The following is a 19,719-nucleotide window of genomic DNA, read 5'->3' as shown; positions in this document are numbered from 1 at the left end:
CTGTCCAGGTCACCCTGCAACCTCCTAACATCCTCGGTGGGGGCGTTGCAAGGTTGGCAGCCCTGCCAGCAATGTGTTAGTTTTTTCTACTTTTTTTTGTGTTTTTTAATGTATGTTTTTAATATTTGGGGGGGGTGTGTCTTGTGTGGGGGGGGTGGTGGTGGGGGGTGGTGTGGGGGGTGGTGTGGGGGGGGGGGGGGGGTGGGGGGGGGGGGGGTGGGGGGCGGGGAAACCGCTTTGGTCGCCTCCTCCACGGAGATGACTTTTTCCATGTCGCCTCCCCCATGGCCTAACATCGAGGATCAGTGCAGACTTTCCCGGAGACATGCCCGGGGCTTTAGTTGCGGGCGCAGCTGCGAGTGCAGCGTGGGCTCTCGTCGCGGAATGGGCGAGCACTCGCCGGGGGTCGCCGGAGGGGAGCGCTCCGTTCGCTGGCTAGCGGCAGCCTGAAGCCGGGGTCCGCAGAGCTCCAGCCAGCGCGGCGTCCTGGGCCTGGGATCCCTCGTTGGGGACCTCGGAGAGGAGCTCCGACCACCGGCCCGCGGCCAACTTCTACCGCGGGTGCGGCGTGGACTTGCCACCGTGTGCGGGGTCCCTCACCAGGGACCGTTGGAGAAGAGCTCCGACCGCCGGCCCTGCAGTCTGCAGCGCTTCTGGCTGCGGCGCGGTGGGAACATTTAGTCTTCGACCGCCAGCCTGCGGTCTACAACAACCTGAAGCCACGGTCTTTGGGTGGGAGGCACCGATTCAGGATTTACCTGGACTTTTCAACTTGTCTACTCATCTGGACGCCTGCAGCGACGGCTGCGGAGGGTTGAGGTCCAGACCACGGGGGAAAATGGAGGAGGACTGGCCAAATGTTGTGCCTTCCACCACAGTGATGAAAGCTGTGGTGGATGTTTATATTATATTTTTATTGTGCTTTTGTGTGTTCTTTTTCATTGTACCGCTGCTGGCAAATTCATTTCACTTGCACTTTATGCAATAAAACCAGGGCTGCCAACATTGGGTGAGAGTTGAGAGTGAGAAATTGTGAGGGAGCGTAGCGACCCAGGGGGGGAGGGTGTGGGAGGGGGTGTTCCCACTCCCATAGTAGGCTCCGGAGGCGGCACTCACCCGGTCCGCTCCTGGCTCCGGGCCGGGGTTAAAACTCCATGGAGTGTGGACAGAGCGGTCGACGGACATAGAGTCGCCGGAGGTGAGGGTGGGAGGTGTGTGCCGTGACTCAGGGAGGAAGGGGGAGGGGGGTTGGTGCTGGTAGTTTGATAGCCCTGCTTTAAACCAATCCCCTCTAGTGCTTGAATCACATATCCTGGGAAAAAGACTATGCATTCACCTGATATTCCCCTCATGGTTTTTACTCACCACTAAAACAATTTTTGCTTTATTTTGAACTTTCAGCACCCGCAGATATTTGAGCGTGAGAAATTTTGTGATCAGCGTGAGAGCATGAGAATTTTGTGAAATGCGTGAGTCTCACGCTCAATGCGTGAGAGTTGGCAGTCTTGCTAATAATGCAAACATTTTATGCAAGTTCCAATTGTTTGGACAAAAATCACTTATTACTGCTTTATAACAGTTAAGTTACTTTAAGACCATTTCAGAAATGATGGCACTCAACAAACAATCAACTAACAAATTAAAGCAAACTAAAAATAAATAACATGTTCCCTTTCCTGACTCGACCTCATAAGTACTTTAACGCTGTTAACAGAGCAAAGGGATATTAATCTCAAGAATCAAAATGGGGAAAGTGGGGGCAATTTTGCTTAAATGGTCATTCTAAGCCCATTCAGATCTTCATAGAGTCAGAGTTATACAACATGTACGTGGCTGGCCCAATTTGTCCATAATGATCAAGTTGGCATTCTGCGTGCCCAGGGACTGGCTGCCGTTCCCAGATCAGCTCGCGTCCCAGGGACTGGCTGCAGTTCTCAGGTCGGCTCGCCTGCCCTGACCCTGCGAAAACAAATTGAAAAAAAACGTGGTTTTTCGGGTTACGGGCCGGATTCAGCCCGTGTGCCGTAGGTTGCCGAACCCTGTCCTAGATGTTTGGCCTCATTGTGGTCCTCCCCATGTTTTACAACCGATTCACCTGGTTAGTTTTATCTCCGGCTGCTTCATGTTGTCAGCGGCTGCACATCCAACCAAGAAAGAAGAGAAGAGAAGAGATGCAACGTCACTCACAGCCGCCAACTGACGCGCTTCCCCGGAAGACTGCACAGATCGTTGTGATATGGCGCAAAAAGACAAACTGTGCAGGGACTGAAGACAGCGTGAGAATTCTGTCATCAGCGTGAGAATTGGCTGAAATGCGTGACTCTCACGCTCAAAGCGTGAGAGTTGGCAGCCCTGTCTAAGGCCAGGATGTGACAACAGATGCACAGGGAGACACATACACAAAGGAAGACACACAGGGAGACACACACACACACAGGGAGACACACACACACACACAGGGAGACAGACACACACACACACAGGGAGACAGACACACACACACAGGGAGACACACACACACACACAGGGACACACACACACACACACACACACACACACACACACACACACACACACACACACACAGGGAGACACACACACACACACAGGGAGACAGACACACACACACACACACACACACACACACACACACACACACACACACACACACACACACACACACACACACACACACACACACACACAGGGACACACACACACACACACACACACACAGGGAGACAGACACACACACACACAGGGAGACAGACACACACACACAGGGAGATACACACACACACAGGGAGATACACACACACACACACAGGGAGACACACACACACACACACACACAGGGACACACACACACACACAGAGACAGACACACACACACACACACACACACACACACACGCACACACACACAGACACACACACAGACACAGACACACACACACACACACACAGACACACCCACCCACACACACCCACACACACACACACACACACACACGGACACAGACACACACACGGGGAGACACACACACACACACACACACACAGCTAGTTTTTTGTAGTGGGTATACTGTGATGATTCCCTCCTAGCCTCTTCCACACCCGTCCTATAAACACCGCCACACTCACTGTCGCATACAGTAGCCTACAACCACCATAAGTAATTGAGATTATTCAACACTCGATATTGTCATCAGTTTCTAGGACAATAAACAGTCAAATTAAAATCACCATTAGGCACTAGCATCAAATAAACTATAAAGCATCAATAAATAAATAACTGTTGGCTATATAAACACTGTACTACTGTATATGTAACCGGCCTGGCCTCAGTACTAATGTGCTAAGGAGACGACGGGATACTTGAGTCTTTTGCACAGGACATTTATTGCTGCTGCTGCTGCATGCTCTGTTTAGAGTTTTGAGACAAGAAAAAACAGAGTTAGTCATTTGTCAGAAACAATTACAACTCAATAAAATAAAATACCCTATATAAGAAACAATAAATGCAAAAATACAAAATAAAAACATGTTCTTTAGAATTATGTTTCCCATACAAAAATACTTAAATAATAAATTAAAATAAATAAAACATATCAGCAACTGTTCTAAGACGTCTCACACTCATACTTAATACAGCAATCACACAGCATCACAAAATACACGTTTTCAATCACAGTAAGTCCTATGCAAATAACATCTGTTCAGTGTTTAACAGAGAAGAAAAACAGTACATCCGCAAAAACGACCAGCGGAGGGCGCATGACCCATGCAAAATAAAACAAACACCACAATCCCTTCATTGTAAAAAAGTAACAAACAAAGGTGAATACACAGTTACATGAGGGATATTTAGTGGAATACAAACACTTTTCCATACTTGCTACTGTAGCAGGTATGGAAAAGTGTTTGTATTCCACTAAAAGGGATTTTGTCAACAATTGTTTTTCACTTTAAATGTAGTAGCCTGCTAGTTTACAAAACTTTCCAAATTTGCTTGTACTCAGGCATCTGAGGTGTGCTCTGCCTTCTTGCTTGCGTGGCAGAGCGATGGCTTCGTAACCATGTTGATACATATTTGCTTGGCTCAAAAAGGCTTACAGGGGGCCCATTGATGCTGATCATCATCAAATTGCTGACACTAGACAACAACATTCTAGATCTTTGGTCTGTGTACACAATATTCATCAGACTGAAGCCCCTTTCACACTCTGCAGTGCTGCAAGGGATGGTCTGCATGCAGTGGATGAGTGGTTTGAGGCATTCAGGTTCACTCTCTGGGTGCTCGATGAAATCTCTCATTCCATTGACAGCTTGTTCTTGACAAAGATTGAATCGCCTGCACAGTCGTTTTACCTGTGACTCACCGTGCCGTATGCCAGGTGTTGATGGCCAGGTGCTTGAATCCAGAATGCTGAGATCATGAAGAATTTCATCCTTAAATGAGAGCCGCTTCTCCATGTTGTTGATCAGACTTTGTAGGAACTGCTTTGTATTGATCGGCATGAGCTTAGCATTTGACTCCAGGGACACTGATCCAAACTGTCCCAAAGCCTGTGCTTTCAATGCTTCCTCCAATTTCTCTCCTGGAGAATCTTTAAATGATGCCAGCACTCGGATGGTGCGCTTCAGCAGCTGTTCTGCTCTTAAAAAGTGTGATTGAATGGGCCTGTAATTGCTGGGACAGGTTTGAAAGTTCAGATAGTGCATCATACATGAGTCCAAGGTCACAAAGAAATTCCTTGCTTTGCATACGACGTGCCAGGCCTCTGTAGGTTTGCCTCTCTTTGCCGTTTCTTGTTTGGTCTCCTGCAGCATTCTCAAAGTGTCTGTTAAGTGCTTCGTATGACCTCCACACAGCCTTTACAGAACGGAAACTGCTGGCAACCCATCGGGTGTTTAAAACTCTGCCAATCTTCAGGACTTGTGAGCCCACTTCTTGTGCTGCTTCCATAAGTTCCCGTGAATTTTTATTGGACTGACTGTAGAGATTGTGGAGTTTGTCCATGAAAACTTTGAAGTGGTTGACTGCCTGAACCTCATCCACAGCATCATTTACAGCCAGTTCTAGACGGTGGTTCATACAGTGTCATGTGAAGAGGTTAGGGTACCTTGTAGTCAGCCTGGTTGCCACACCAGAGTTTTTGCCTAACATAACACTGGCTCCATCAGAAACAAATGAGATCCAGTTGTTTTGAAGCCACTCTTCACTAAAGCCTGCAGTGTCCAAACAGTTTAATAGAGCTTCCTCTATAGACTCTGCCCTCTGGCTTTCCAGCTCCACCAGGTCCAAAAAAACAAATTCAGGAGTAGCTCCATCTAAAGAGGCCTTCACATTGACAATCATGGCTGATTTATGGCTGAGAGAAGTTGCCTCATCAATGAGAACAGACAGCTTGCTTGAAGATGACACAATGCTGTCAACTATTTTTGTCTGCATCTTTTTTGCTATGTGTTCCACAATTTTTGTTGAACTGAACCTTGAGTGCAGACTTGTGCCCATGTTGACACCGTTTTTTTCCTGAAGCTCAATGAGATCGTCATGGTCAGAGAAAGGTCGGTTCATCTTGGCAAGATAATATGCTGTTCTGAATACAGCATTTGTCTCAGCTAACACAGTGTCTGACACAGCTCTCACAAGATTCCCAAGTAAATCCTGTCCACCCTTTTCAGTGAGCTCGAGCTCCTGAGCTATTTCGTGTGCCCTGGACATCTCATGCCGTCTGATCTTGTTTCTCAAGGAGGCCAGGGCTGTTGGTCTGCTTGAGCCTGATGACTGGATCTTAAACATCGCCCACTCCTCAGATATGGAAATTCTTTTCTCTGTTAAGACGCCAGTAGATTTTGTTGAGCTGCAAATAGCACAACCTGGAAGTAAACAAAAACATGACTAATTAACATCATACAAGTAGTCTTTTTTGAATCTATATTAGCAATAACACCTTCTGAACTGGATAAGAATCTATTCAAAATAATTGAATGAACTGTAAATAAGCTTCACTGTGACAATATCATTATAATTTAATTGTATAAAAGTGAAATTAATGTATCTTTAAGATGAAAATAAACCAGCTATACTCTCATTTGCATAAAGTTGACTTCATGTGTTTATACCAGCTTTACAAGTTGGCTGATATTTACCTAACTTTCTGTCCTTCCATTCTAACCAAGAATGCCTGCTTTTAAACTCCCTAGCCTGACTCTCAGTCCATAGGGCTGGCCAGGAGTTATCATCTAGAAGGAACAAGGAGATATTCAGCACACACACACTCACAGTCTCACAGTAAAATGTGTAATAACTACGTTATTTACTACTTTACTACAACAAGATTGAGCTAGCAAGGCCGTTTAGTGAATATATGTGTGGTATTCATTCAGTTTGGGAAATCTCTTATAAGCTAGTAGCTAGTAGTCTAATATCTGCTAAAGTTCACTTGTATACGACTTTCACTTACCCGATACACTGCTGGCATCAGGCTCCGCTGTAGTTCCCTCTTCTTCATCTAACGTCCTAGTGACTGCTGGAGTGTCGTCCGAGGCAGCAGCAGGCTTGTTTTTTTTTTTTTAAATGGCTAAGGGTAGTTTGTTGCTTCCGCTTCATATTTACTGTTGAGCCGCTGGACATCACCTCGGCGCCGACTGAGTTGATATCGCTGTCGTCTAGGTGACGTGACGTCAGGTCTAGGTCACGGGCGGTCACCACGGTCACGGGCACGGGCCATGGACGGAAGCCTCTGTATGGCTATTATAATGCTGCGTTCCATTGTACTCGGAACTCGGGACTTTCCGACTTCCGACAAGGAAAAGTGCGACTCTGACAGAGACACAGCGCACAGGTTGAATTTATGAATGAAAGTGTGACAGTTCTGTGACAGAGCTGTCATACTTTCATTCATAAAATAAACAGAACTTCTGTCACTATCGAAGTTGATACGTGTCATTGCGCATTTCTAAGTGGGCATACGGAAATGCTGGAGCTTTCTTAGTGGGACTACACCTCTGACACACAGGGAGACACACACACGGGGAGACACGCACACACACACAGAGACACGCACACAGGGAGACACACACACGGGGAGACGCACACGCACACACACAGACACGCAGAGACACGCACACGCACACAGGGAGACACACACAGTTAGACACACACACGGGGAGACACGTACACACACACACACAGAGAGACACACAGAGACACGCACACGCACACAGGGAGACACACACAGGGAGGCACACACACAAGGATACACACACAGGGAAACAGACACACACACACCTTTCCTCCCCCATCCCTCCCTCTCTTTCCTCCCCCTCTCTCTCTTTCCTCACGCTTCCTCTTTCTCCCTTTCTCCTTCTCTTCCTTCAATCCCTTACTACATCCCCTCCCCATCTCTCCCTTTTTCTCTTTCTCTCTCTCTCTTTCTCCCCTCCCTCTCTTTCCCCGGCCGCCGAATGGGGAGTCTGGCGGGCACGGTGCTGCGTGGATTGGCGGCGTTGGTGCTGCCGGGTGAGTTGAAGAGCAGGAGGGAGCGAGGTTGCCACGGCAGCCCGAAACGCAGCGCTCGTAGATGGCGCACAAAAGCGCTGACACCCGCTGCCCGGGACCGACGCGCTTCCCCAATCCGTGCAGATCGCTGTCATGTGTCATGTGGCACAAAGATCCTATAGCTCCGCCAATGCTCCGCTATAGGATCTTTGCTGTGCAGGGACTGAAGACAGCCTGTCAGCGTGAGAATTCTGTCTTCAGCGTGAGGGCGTGAGAATTGGCTGAAATGCGTGAGTGTTACGCTCAAAGCGTGAGAGTTGGCAGCCCTGTAAAACTGATTGTGATTGTTTCACTGAAAACTTGCTCTCAACCCAGTATTCACTGCAGTTTTGAAGGATGAGGGGATATCTTATATAAAATTATAAAAGGACTGGACAAGCAAGATGCAGGAAAAATGGTCCCAATGTTGGGCGTCCAGAACCAGGGGCCACCGTCTTAGAATAAAGGGGAGACCATTTAAGACTGAGGTGAGGAAAAACTTTTTCACCCAGAGAGTTGTGAATTTGTGGAATTCCCTGCCACAGAGGGCAGTGGAGGCCAAATCACTGGATGGATTTAAGAGAGAGTTAGATATAGCTCTAGGGGCTAGTGGAGTGAAGGGATATGGGGAAAAGGCAGGCACGGGTTATTGATTGGGGACGATCAGCCATGATCACAATGAATGGCGGTCTTGGCTCGAAGGGTTGAATGGCCTCCTCCTGCACTTATTTTCGATGTTTCTATATTTCTATGACCCATTTCTTCCCACCCTGCTTTCAACAAAGACTATCCCCTACTCCCATTTCCTCCTTCTATGCCAATCTGCGCCCAAGATGAGATGTTCCATACTAAAACAACTGAGATGTCCTCATTCTTTAGGGAATGGGGGTTCCCCTCTCCCATCATAGATGAGGCTCTCGCTCGTGTCTCTTGGTAACCTGCAGCTCCACTCCTCATCCTCCTACCCTTAGTCGCAACAGAGACAGAGTCCCCCTGGGTCCTTACCTTTCACCTCATCAGCCATCGCATACAACACACAAACCTCCGAAATATCCGCCACCTCCGATGGGATCCCACCACTGGCCACATTTTCCCATTCTACCCCTTTCCGCCTTCGCAGAGACCGTTCCCTCCGCAACTCCCTGGGTAACTCATCCCTTCCCACCCGAACAACCTCCTCCCCAGGTACCTTCCCCTGCAACCGCAGAAGATGCAACACCTGTTGCTATACCTCCTCCCTCGACTGTGTCCAGGGATCACAACTGTCCTTTCAGGTTAAGCAAAGATTCACGCACCTCCTCAAACCTCATCTACCGTATCCGTTGTTCAAGATGTGAACTCTTGTACATCGGTGAGACCAAACACAGATCGTTTCGCAGAGCACCTTCCTTCAGCCCGCTTGAACCAACCTGATCTCCCGGTTGTTAAACACTTTAATTTGCCTTCCCATTCCTACACTGACCTTCCTGTCTTCAGTCTCCTCCATTATTATCTAAATGGTGTCAAGTTGGGCAAAGGGGAAGTACAATGGGATCTGGGGGTCCTTGTTCATCAGTCAATTAAAGTAAGCATGCAGGTACAGCAGGCAGTGAAGAAAGCGAATGGCATTTTGGCCTTCCTAACAAAAAGAGTTGAGCATAGGAGCAAAGAGGTCCTTCTGCAGTTGTACAAGGCCCTAGTGACACCACAGCTGGTGTATTGTATGCAGTTTTGGTCTCCAAATTTCAGGAAGGACATTCTTGCTATTGAGGGAGAGCAGCATAGGTTCACAAGGTTAATTGCCGGGATGGCGGGACTGTCATATGCTGAGAGAATGGAGCGGCTGGGCGTGTATACTCTGGAGTTTAGGATGAGAGGAGATCTTATTGAAACGTGTAAGATTATTAACTGTTTGGACACGGTAGAGACAGGAAACATGTTCACGATGTTGGGGGAGACCAGAACCAGGGGCTACAGTTTAAGAATAAGGGGTAAGCCATTTAGACTGGAGACGAGGAAACACTTTTTCACACAGAGTTGTGAGTCTGTGGAATTCTCTGCCTCAGAGGGCGGTAGAGGCCGGTTCTCTGGATACTTTCAAGAGAGGGCTAGATAGAGCTCTTAAAGATAGTGGATTTAACGGGGTACTGATAGTGGATGATCAGCCATGATCATATTGAATGGCGGTGCTGGTTCGAAGGGCCAAATGGCCTACTCCTGCACCTAATTTCTATGTTTCTATGTTTCTATTGTCCATTGTCTAATGACAACACTTCATCTCACCCTACTAAAGACTCTATCCCCTACTCCCAATTCCTCTGTCTACGCCGTATCTGCACCCAAGATGAGGTGTTCCTTACTGGAACATCCAAGATGTCCTCATTCTTTAGGGAACGGGGCTTCCCCTCTCCCATCATAGATGAGGCCCTCACTCATGTCTCCAAGGTACCCCACAACTCTGCTATTGCTCTCCCTAGTCGCAACAGAGACAAGAGTCCCCCTAGTCCTTACCTTCCACACCATCAGCCATCGCATAGAACACTTAATCCTCCAAAATATCCGCCACCTCCAATGGGATCCCACCACTAGTCACGTTTCCCATCTCCACCCCTTTCCGCAGAGACCGTTCCCTCCGCAACTCCCTGGTTAACTCATCCCTTCCCACCCAAACCACCCCCTCCCCACGTACCTTCCCCTGCAACCGCAGAAGATGCAACACCTGTCGCTATACCTCCTCCCTCGACTCTGTCCAGGGACCCCGACAGTACTTTCAGGTTAGGCAGAGGTTCACGCACCTCCTCCAACCTCATTTACTGTATCCGTTGTTCAAGATGGGGCTCATACATCGGTGAGACCAAACGCAGACGGGGCGATCGTTTCACGGAACACCTTCACTCAGCCCGCGTGAACCAGCCTGATCTCCCGGTTTCTAAACACTTTAATTCTCTTTCCCATTCCTACATAGACCTTTTTGTTCTCCGTCTCCTCCATTGTCAGAGTGAGGCTAAACGCAAATTGGAGGAACAGCATCTCATATTTCGCTTAGGCAAGATATTTTATTTCTCTCACTTCAGGTAGCCCCGGCATTCCCTCTCTCTCTCTTCCCCTCCCCCACCCAAGTCGCACTAGCTTCTCATTTTCACCCTACAAACAGCTTACCATGGCCTCTTTCCTTTATCATTGTTACTTTTTAGCATATCTTTTATTCATTGGTCTTTATCTCTCAACATCACCTTCTATATCTCTCAATTCCCTTACCCCTAATCAGTCTGAAGAAGGGTCTCGACCCAAAACGTCACCCATTAATTCTCTCCACAGATGCTGCCTGTGCCGCTGAGTTACTCCAGCATTTTGTGTTTGATCTTTTCATCTCTGGCTTTTGTCTAACCATCTGCCTATCAAATTCAGCCTCCCCCCCCCCCCAACACCTATATCCACCTATTACTTGACAGACTTTGATCTGCCCCTCCTCTCTCTTCCAGTTTACATCTGCCCCTCCCCCCCCCCCCCCCCCCCCCTCCCCCCCCCCCCCCCCCCTCACAATCAATCTGAAGAAGAATCCTGACCTGCAGTGTCAATATTCTCCGGAAATGTTACCTGACCTGCTGTGTTACTCCAGCACTGTCTTTATTTGTAAACCAGCATCACCAGTTCTTTGTTTCTGTAGTCTGCACCTTTCCCCTTTGCTCCTTGACTTGAGTTTGATGATTGTATTTATGTATAGTGTTATCTGATCAGATTGTATAGTATGCAAATCAGAGCTTTTCACTTACTCGGTACATGTAACATTAAGGGCACTACATCTCTCTCCCTGCCCCTCATCTCTTTATCCAATTCATTGAGCACTCCAGTAGGCCTGGAAATGTTGGCTGATCCTGCACCAGGGAAGGTTGTTTCCATCAGAAACTTGAGCTCACCTCCTCTCTACAAATGCTTCCTTGTTAGCTCAGTGCTTCCATTTAGCTCTGTTTTTATTTCTGCTTGAAACATTGACTGCCCCTCCCCCGCAGTCGCTGCCTGCTTTGCTGAGAGCTTCCAGTATTTTCTTTCTCTTTATTTCCAGTACCTGCAGGTTTTGTTTCAAATGTGAACACAAGCTTCACTCTACAGACTGAACTTCTGTGCATATTCAGGTAACAGAGGGAATGCTGTGTTAACAGTACCATGTAACATGGGGACAAGAGACTACAGATGCTGGGAGATGGAGCAAAGAGTAAACTGCTGAAAGTGTAGGAAGGAACTGCAGATGCTGATTTCAACTAAAGATAGACACAACATGCTGGAATAACTCAGCAGGACAGGCAGCATCTCTGGAGAAAAGGAATGGGTGACAAGTTGGGTCGAGTGAAGAAGGGTCTCGACCCAAAACATCACTCATTCCTTCTCTCCAGAGATGCTGCCTGTACCGCTGAGTTACTCCAACATTTTTTGTCTAAACTGCTGAAGGTGCTCAAAAGCTGGAGAAACTCAGCGGGTGCAGCAGCATCAATGGAGCGAAGGAAATAGGCAACGTTTCGGGCCAAAACCCTTCTTCAGACTGATCGGGGACGGGGGTGGGCGGGGACAAGAAAGGGAAAAGGAGGAGGAGGAGCCCGAAGTCTGGGGGATGGGAGGAGACAGCAGGGGGGCTGAGGAAGGGGAGGAGACAGCAAGGACTAACAAAATTGGGAGAATTCGATGTTCATGCCCCCGGGATGCAGACTCCCCAAACGGAATATGAGGTGCTGTTCCTCCAATTTCCGGTGCTTCTCGCTGTGGCCATGGAGGAGACCGAGGACAGAGAGGTCGGAGACGGAGTGGGAGGGGGAGTTGAAGTGCTGAGCCACCGGGAGGTCAGCTTGGTTATTGCGGACCGAGCGGAGGTGTTCGGCGAAACGATCGCCCAACCTCCGCTTGGTCTCGATATAGGTCTGCTGACATCTAGAGCAGCGGACGCAATAGATGAGGTTGGAAGAAGAGATGCAGGTAAACCTCTGTCGCACCTGGAACGATTGCTTGGGTCCTTGAACGGAGTCGAGGGGAGGGGTAAAGGGACAAGTGTTGCTTCTCTTGCGGTTGCAAGGGAAAGTGCCCGGGGAGGGGGTGGTACGAGAGGGAAGGGAAGAATTGACAAGGGAGTTATGGAGGGAGCGGTCTTTGCGGAAGGCAGATATGGGGGGAGATGGGAAGATGTGGCGAGTGGTGGGGTCACGTTGGAGGTGGCGAAACTGACGGAGGATTACTTTTTGTATGTGACGGCTGGTGGGGTGAAAGGTGAGGACTAGGGGGACTCGGCCCTTGTTGCGAGTGGGGGGATGGGGAGAGAGAGCAGTGTTGCGGGGTATGGAAGAGACCCTGGTGCGAGCCTCATTTATGGTGGAGGAGGGGAACCCCCGTTCCCTGAATAATGAGTACATTGCAGATGTCCTGGTGTGGAACGCCTCATCCGTGGAGCAGATGCGGCGTAGACGGAGGAATTGGGAGTAGGGGATGGAGTCCTTACAGGAAGCAGGGTGGGAAGAAGTGTAGTCCAGATAGCCATGGGAGTCAGTGGGTTTGTAGTGTATGTCGGTCAGAAGTCTATCACCTGCAATGGAGATAGTGAGGTCAAGGAATGGTAGGGAAGTGTCGGAAATGGTCCAGGTGTATTTGAGTGCCGGATGGGAGTTAGTGGTGAAGTGGATGAAGTCAGTCAGTTGTGTGTGGGTACAGGAGGTGGCACCAAAGCAGTCGTCGATATAGCGGAGGTAGAGGTCGGGGATGGGGCCCTGGTATGTATTGAACAAGGATTGCTCGACGTAACCTACAAATAGGCAGGCATAGCTGGGGCCCATGCGTGTGCCCATAGCTACGCCTTGTATTTGGAGGAAATGGGAGGAGTCGAACGTGAAGTTATTGAGGGTAAGGACCAGCTCCGCTAGGCGGAGGAGAGTGTCAGTGGCTGGGTATAGGTTGCTTCTCTGGTCGAGGAAGAACCGGAGGGCTATGAGACCATCGTGGTGGGGGATGGAGGTGTAGAGTGATTGGACGTCCATGGTGAAGATGAGGGGGTGAGGGCCTAGAGAATTGAATGCGCGGAGACGACGGAGAGTGTCTGAGGTGTCTTGAACATAGGTAGGGAGGGATTTAACCAAGGGTGATAGGATGGAGTCAAGGTATTTGGAAATGAGTTCGGTGGGGCACGAACAGGCAGAGACAATGGGTTACTACTCCCTTGTCAATTACTACTCCCTTGTCAATTCTTCCCTTCCCTCTCGTACCACCCCCTCCCTGGGCACTTTCCCTTGCAACCGCAAGAGATGCAACACTTGTCCCTTTACCTCCCCCCTCGACTCCGTTCAAGGACCCAAGCAATCGTTCCAGGTGCGACAGAGGTTTAACTGCATCTCTTCCAACCTCATCTATTGCGTCCGCTGCTCTAGATGTCAGCAGATCTATATCGGTGAGACCAAGCGGAGGTTGAGCGATCGTTTCGCCGAACACCTCCGCTCGGTCCGCAATAACCAAGCTGACCTCCCGGTGGCTCAGCACTTCAACTCCCCCTCCCACTCCGTCTCCGACCTCTCTGTCCTCGGTCTCCTCCATGGCCACATCGAGCAGCACCTGAAATTGGAGGAACAGCACCTCATATTCCGTTTGGGGAGTCTGCATCCTGGGGGCATGAACATCGAATTCTCCCAATTTTGTTAGTCCTTGCTGTCTCCTCCCCTTCCTCAGCCCCCCTGCTGTCTCCTCCCATCCCCCAGACTTCGGGCTCCTCCTCCTCCTTTTCCCTTTCTTGTCCCCGCCCACCCCCGTCCCCGATCAGTCTGAAGAAGGGTTTTGGCCCGAAACGTTGCCTATTTCCTTCGCTCCATTGATGCTGCTGCACCCGCTGAGTTTCTCCAGTTTTTTGTGTAACCTTCGATTCTCCAGCATCTGCAGTTCCCTCTTAAATGCTGAAGGTGCTCAGTGGTTAGTCAGTATCTGCGAGACAGAGGGACAGTTCACATTTCAGATCGGGGCCTTGCAACTGGACTGAGAGGACAGATTGGCAGTCCAAAGTAGTGGATGGGAAGGAGGGGTGAGGCGGGGACTGGGATGTGATAGGTGAAAGCAGGTAAACACAAAAAGCTGGAGTAACTCAGCAGGTTAGACAGCATCTCTGGAGCAATGGAGTAGGTGACGTTTTGGGTCGAGACCCTTCTTCAGACCTGACCCTTCAGTCTGGACGCGAAACGCCACCAATTGCATTTCTCCAGAGATGCTGTCTGAGTTCTATCCTACACATTAGGTGAAACCCGGTGGTGTTCGGGGAGGAACAATGAACCAACACAAAGTTGCCTTGGTGGTTTGGTAATTGCTTGAGGAGACTGGGGGGAGGGTGGGAAGAAAGGCGGACCATGGAGAAATAACTCCGCTGTTGTTATTATACCTGCCTCAACTACCTCCTCTGGGAGCTCATTCCATATACCCACCACCATCTGTGTTACTCCTTAGGTCCCTATTACATCTTTCCCCATCAGCTTAAACCTATGTCCATTGGTTCTTGGTTAATCTACAATGGGTAAAAGACCATGCATTTAGCCGAACTATTGCCCTCATGATCTTATACACTCTATAAGAACACCCCTCACTTTCCTGCGCACCAAGAAACAAAGTCCTACCCTGCTCAACCTCTCCCTTTTGTTCGGGTCTTTAAGTCCTGGCAACATCCTTGTAAATCTCCTCTGCGCTCTTTCCAGCTATACGATCCTTCCAAAAGCAGGGAGGCCAAAACTGAACACAACACTGTAAATCGACGCATACACAATACTCTAAGTCACCCATTCCTTCTCTCCAGAGATCCTGCCTGTCTCACTGAGTTACTCCAGCTTTTAGTGGCTTTCAGTTTAAACCAGCATCTGCAGTTCCTTCTTACACACCCCAACTTCTACACTCAATACCCTGACTGATGAAGGCCCATGTACTGAAAGCCCCTCGGATCACCCCTCAGCCTCCTGTGCTCAAAGGAATACAAAGTCCTACCCTGCCCAACTTCTTGCTAATGCTTCAAAGGTACTTTATTGTGTCATGTACCTAAGTACAATGAAATTCTTTGTGGAAGCTTGGGAAAAAGAAACCCATGAGTGAACCAAGGAGTTGTGGGGTGAGTGATCTCTAAAAGGTGGAAAGTGGTGGAGATGGGAATATGTCATTAATGGTGAGATCCTATTGGAGGTGACGGTAATGTCATAAGGGATCTCATACAGGACAGAGGCACATGAGGCTAGATGTTGGTATGGAGGGTGGTGTGGGAAAGGTTAATGTACACAACAGGCAAAAAGCCAGAGAGAGAGGAAGGAGGGCTGGTTAAACTGCATGTGTTTTAATGCAAGGGTCTTGACGGGTAAGGCAGATGAGTTAGGGCATGGATAGGTACGAGTGACTGGCACATTGTAGCCATGACTGAAACCTGGATAAGGGAGGGGTAGGGCTGGCAGCTCAATGTTGTGGGGTACAGGAGCTTCAGGAGAAACAGGGGTGAGGAAAAAAGAGGAGGGGAGTTGCATTGTGGTTTAGGAGGATGTCTCGGCTGTGTTCAGAGGTGACATTATGGACGGTTTGTCAAGTGGCTGGAGATGAGGAACAAGAAAGGGATGATCACCTTGTTGGGGGTGTACTACAGACCCCCAAATAGTCAACAGGAATTAGAAGAACAAATGTGCCGGGAGATTGCACACAGCTGCAGGTCAAATAAGGTTGTTGTAGTAGGGGATTTCAACTTTCCCAATATAGACTGGGAAAATCATAGTGTCAAGGGTATAGATGTGGTGCAAATCCTCAAAAGTGTTCAGGAGAGTTTTCTTCAACAGTACGTAGAGGCCCCCACATGTGGGAGGGCAACGCTGGATCTAGTATTGGGAAATTGGGAAGGGCAAGTTAATGAAGTGTGTGTGGAGGAGCCTTTTGGGACATGTGACCACAGTTCGATTAGGTTTAAGATAGTTATGGATCGGGACGGAGAGGGTCCACATGTTAAAATGCCCAACTGGGGTAAGGCCATCTTTGAGGTTATGAGAGAAGGTCTCGCTCAAGTTGACTGGAGCAGGTTATTTGAGGGAAAAGGAACATCGGCCAAGTGGGATGTCTTTAAAAGTGTAATGAAGAGAGCTCAGGATGTGTACGTTCCCGTTAAGAGTGAAATGCAAAGCAGGCAAACGTAAGGAAGCTTGGCTGACGAGGGAAATGGAGATGTTAGTCATAAACAAGAAGGATGCATGGGACAGGTATAGGCAGCTGGGATCAAGTGCATCCCCAGAGGAGTTTCGGTAAGCAAGGAGCTAACCTCCCATGGTTTTGTCCGTGGGAGGTCGTGTCTCACAAATTTGATTGATTTTTTTGAAGACGTGACCAAAAAGGTTGATGAGGGCAGCGCTGAAGATGTAGTGTACATGGACTTCAGTAAGGCGTTCGACAAGGTTTCCGCATGGTAGGCTGCACCGGAAGGTTAGATTTCATGGGATCCAAGGAGAGATAGCTGAATGGATAGCAAATTGGCTCCATGGAAGGAAGCAGAGGGTGATGGTGGAAGGTTGCTTCTCAGACTGGAGGCCTATGACTAGTGGTTCGGTGCTGGGCCCATTACTGTTTGTCATCTACATCAATGATTTGGATGAGCACATACAGGGCAAGATTAGCAAGTTTGCTGATGATTAGTGGTTTTGCAGATAGTGAAGAAGGTTGTGAATAATTGAAGCAGGATCTGGATCGATTGGCCAGGTGGTCGGAGGAATGGTTGATGTAATTTAATACAGAGAAGTGTGAGGTGATGCATTTTGGGACGTCGAACAAGGGCAGGACCTACACAGTAAATGGTAGGCTTCTGGGTAGTGTTGTAGAGCAGAGGGATCTAGGAGTACAGGTGCATGGTTCGTTGAAGGTCGAGTCGCAGGTAGATAAGGTGGTCAAAAAGGCTTTTGGAACTTTGTCCTCCATCAGTCAGAGAATTGAATATAGAAGTTGGGTGGTCATGTTGCAGTTATATAAGACGTTGGTGAGGCCGCATTGAGAATATTGTGTTCAGTTCTGGGCGCCATGTTATAGGAAAGATATTGTCAAGCTTAAAAGGGTTCAGAAAAGATTTACGAGGATGTTGCCAGGACTAGAGGGTGTGAGTTATAGGGAGAGGTTAAGTAGGCTAGGTCTCTATTCCACAGAGCGTAGGAGGATGTGGGATCTTATAGAGGCATACAAAATCATGAGAGGAATACATCGGGTAGATGCACAGAGTCTTTTACCCAGAGTACGGGAATCGAGGACCAGAGGACATAGGTTCAAGGTGAAGGGGAAAAGATTTAATAGGAATCCGAGGGGCAACTTTTTCACACAGAGGGTGGTGGGTGTATGGAACAAGCTGCCAGAGGAGGTAGTTTATCGCTGGGACTATCCCATCATTTCAGAAACAGATGGACAGGTACATGGATAGGACAGGTACACAAAAAATTGCTGGAGAAACTCAGCGGGTGCAGCAGCATCTATGGAGCGAAGAAAATAGGATTTTGTGTACCTTCGATCTTCCAGCATCTGCAGGTCCTTCTTGAACACATGGATAGGACAGGTTTGGAGGGTTATGGACTAAGTGCAGGCAAGTGGGACGAGGGTAGTTGGGACATTGTTGGCCGATGTGGGCGAGTTGGGCCGAAGGGCCTGTTTCCACACTGTATCAATCTGTGACTATGACGCTAAGGTCATAAGTGATATGCCATAAGCAGTGTAGGCTCGAAGGGCCAAATGGCCTCCTCCTGTACATATTTGCTATGATAGTAGAATTAGGCCATTCGGCCCCTTGTCTACTCTGCAATTCAATCATGGCTGATCTATTTCTCCCTCTTCTCTCCTTAACCTCTGACACCTGTACTAATCAAGAATCTATCCAACTCTGCCTTAAAAATATCCACTGACTTGGCCTCCATAACAGTCTGTGGTGAATAATTCCATAGATTCACCAGCCTCTGACTAAAGAATGTTTTCCTCATCTCCTTCGTAAAAGAATGTTGTTTAATTCTGAGGCTATGACCTCTAGTCCTAGACTCTCCCAATAGTGGAAACATCGTCTCCTACACCCACTTGACCCAAGCCTTTCACTATTATGTATGTTTCAATGAGATCCCACCTCATTTTTTTAAACTCCAGCGAGTACAGGCCCAGTACTGGAAATCACTCATCATAGGTTATCCTACTTATTCCTGGGATAATTCTTGTACACATCCTCTGGACCATCTCCAGAGTCAGCACATCCCTCCTCAGATATGATTCCCTAAATTGCTCACAACATTGCAAATGCGGCCTGACCAGCACCTTATAGAGCCTCAGCATCACATCCCTGTTTTTGTATACAAGCCCTCTTGAAATAAATGCTAGCATTGAGTTTGCTTTCTTTACTACCGACTCGACTTGCAGATTAACTTTTTGATAATCTGTATCCAACACATGTTGTGATGGATGCAGAGGCTGGTGGGGGTGAAAGGCGAGGATCAGGAGAACTGTATCCTTGTTGCATCTGGGTCAGAGTGAGAGCAGAACTCCAGGACACAGGTGACGGATCCATCTATGACAGCTGGGGGAACCACATTCATGAAAGAATGATGACACCTCGATTGTCCTCTTATGGAAAGCCTGATTTTAGGAGCAGATGCAACAGAGATGGAGGAATTGAGAGAAAGGGAGAGCATTTTTTGAGGAGGCAGGGTGGCTACAAGTGTAGTCAAGATAACTGCAGGTGTTGGTAGATTTGTAATATATGCCAGTCAACAGTCTGTCTCCTGTGATGGAGACCGAGAGAAGAGGAAGGGAGAAAGGTGTCAGGGATAGTCCAGCCCCGATGCAGTCAGCGATGTAGAAGAGAAAGAGTTGGGGATCGGTTCAGCATACGCCTGTAACAACGACTGTACGACATATCTTCCTGGTGGGAGATGGAGGTGGTTAGCATGAGTGACTGGGGGGCCTAGAAACTGAACGTTATCAAAGAGTTGAAGGGTGTTTGAGGTGCTTCAGTTGTAAGTCAGAAGGGAATGGGCAAGGGGGAGAGGATAGAATTAAAATACGTGGAGATGAGTTCAGTGGGGCAGGGGCAGACAGCAACAGTGGATTTGCCAGCGTAGTTCTGTTTGTGGATTTTGGGGAGGAGATAGAAACGGGCAGTGCGGGGCTGAGGAACGATAAATATACATTAGATAGTACAAGTGTGTTAGACA

General features: G+C 48.5%; 1 protein-coding gene across 1 annotated transcript; it reads right to left on the bottom strand.

Moving 5' to 3' along the window:
- Positions 1-3,383: 3,383 nt before the first annotated feature.
- On the bottom strand, positions 3,384-6,571 carry LOC129710492 (E3 SUMO-protein ligase KIAA1586-like). The gene is made up of 3 exons (XM_055657447.1): positions 6,471-6,571; positions 6,157-6,249; positions 3,384-5,883 (listed from the first exon to the last, which is right to left on the bottom strand). The coding sequence occupies exon 3, from the start codon at positions 5,804-5,806 to the stop codon at positions 5,105-5,107; it is 702 nt and encodes a 233-aa protein (XP_055513422.1). The 5' UTR covers positions 5,807-5,883; positions 6,157-6,249; positions 6,471-6,571; the 3' UTR covers positions 3,384-5,104.
- Positions 6,572-19,719: the final 13,148 nt, after the last annotated feature.

This window comes from Leucoraja erinacea, chromosome 28 (genome assembly GCF_028641065.1).
Source record: "Leucoraja erinacea ecotype New England chromosome 28, Leri_hhj_1, whole genome shotgun sequence".
Classification (NCBI taxonomy): domain Eukaryota; kingdom Metazoa; phylum Chordata; class Chondrichthyes; order Rajiformes; family Rajidae; genus Leucoraja; species Leucoraja erinaceus.
This window is presented reverse-complemented; position numbering and strand designations above follow the sequence as displayed.

What these genes read in the sequence shown, in the direction of transcription:
- LOC129710492 (XM_055657447.1), bottom strand. Translation starts at nt 5,806, where the DNA reads ATGTTTAAGATCCAGTCATCAGGCTCAAGCAGACCAACAGCCCTGGCC.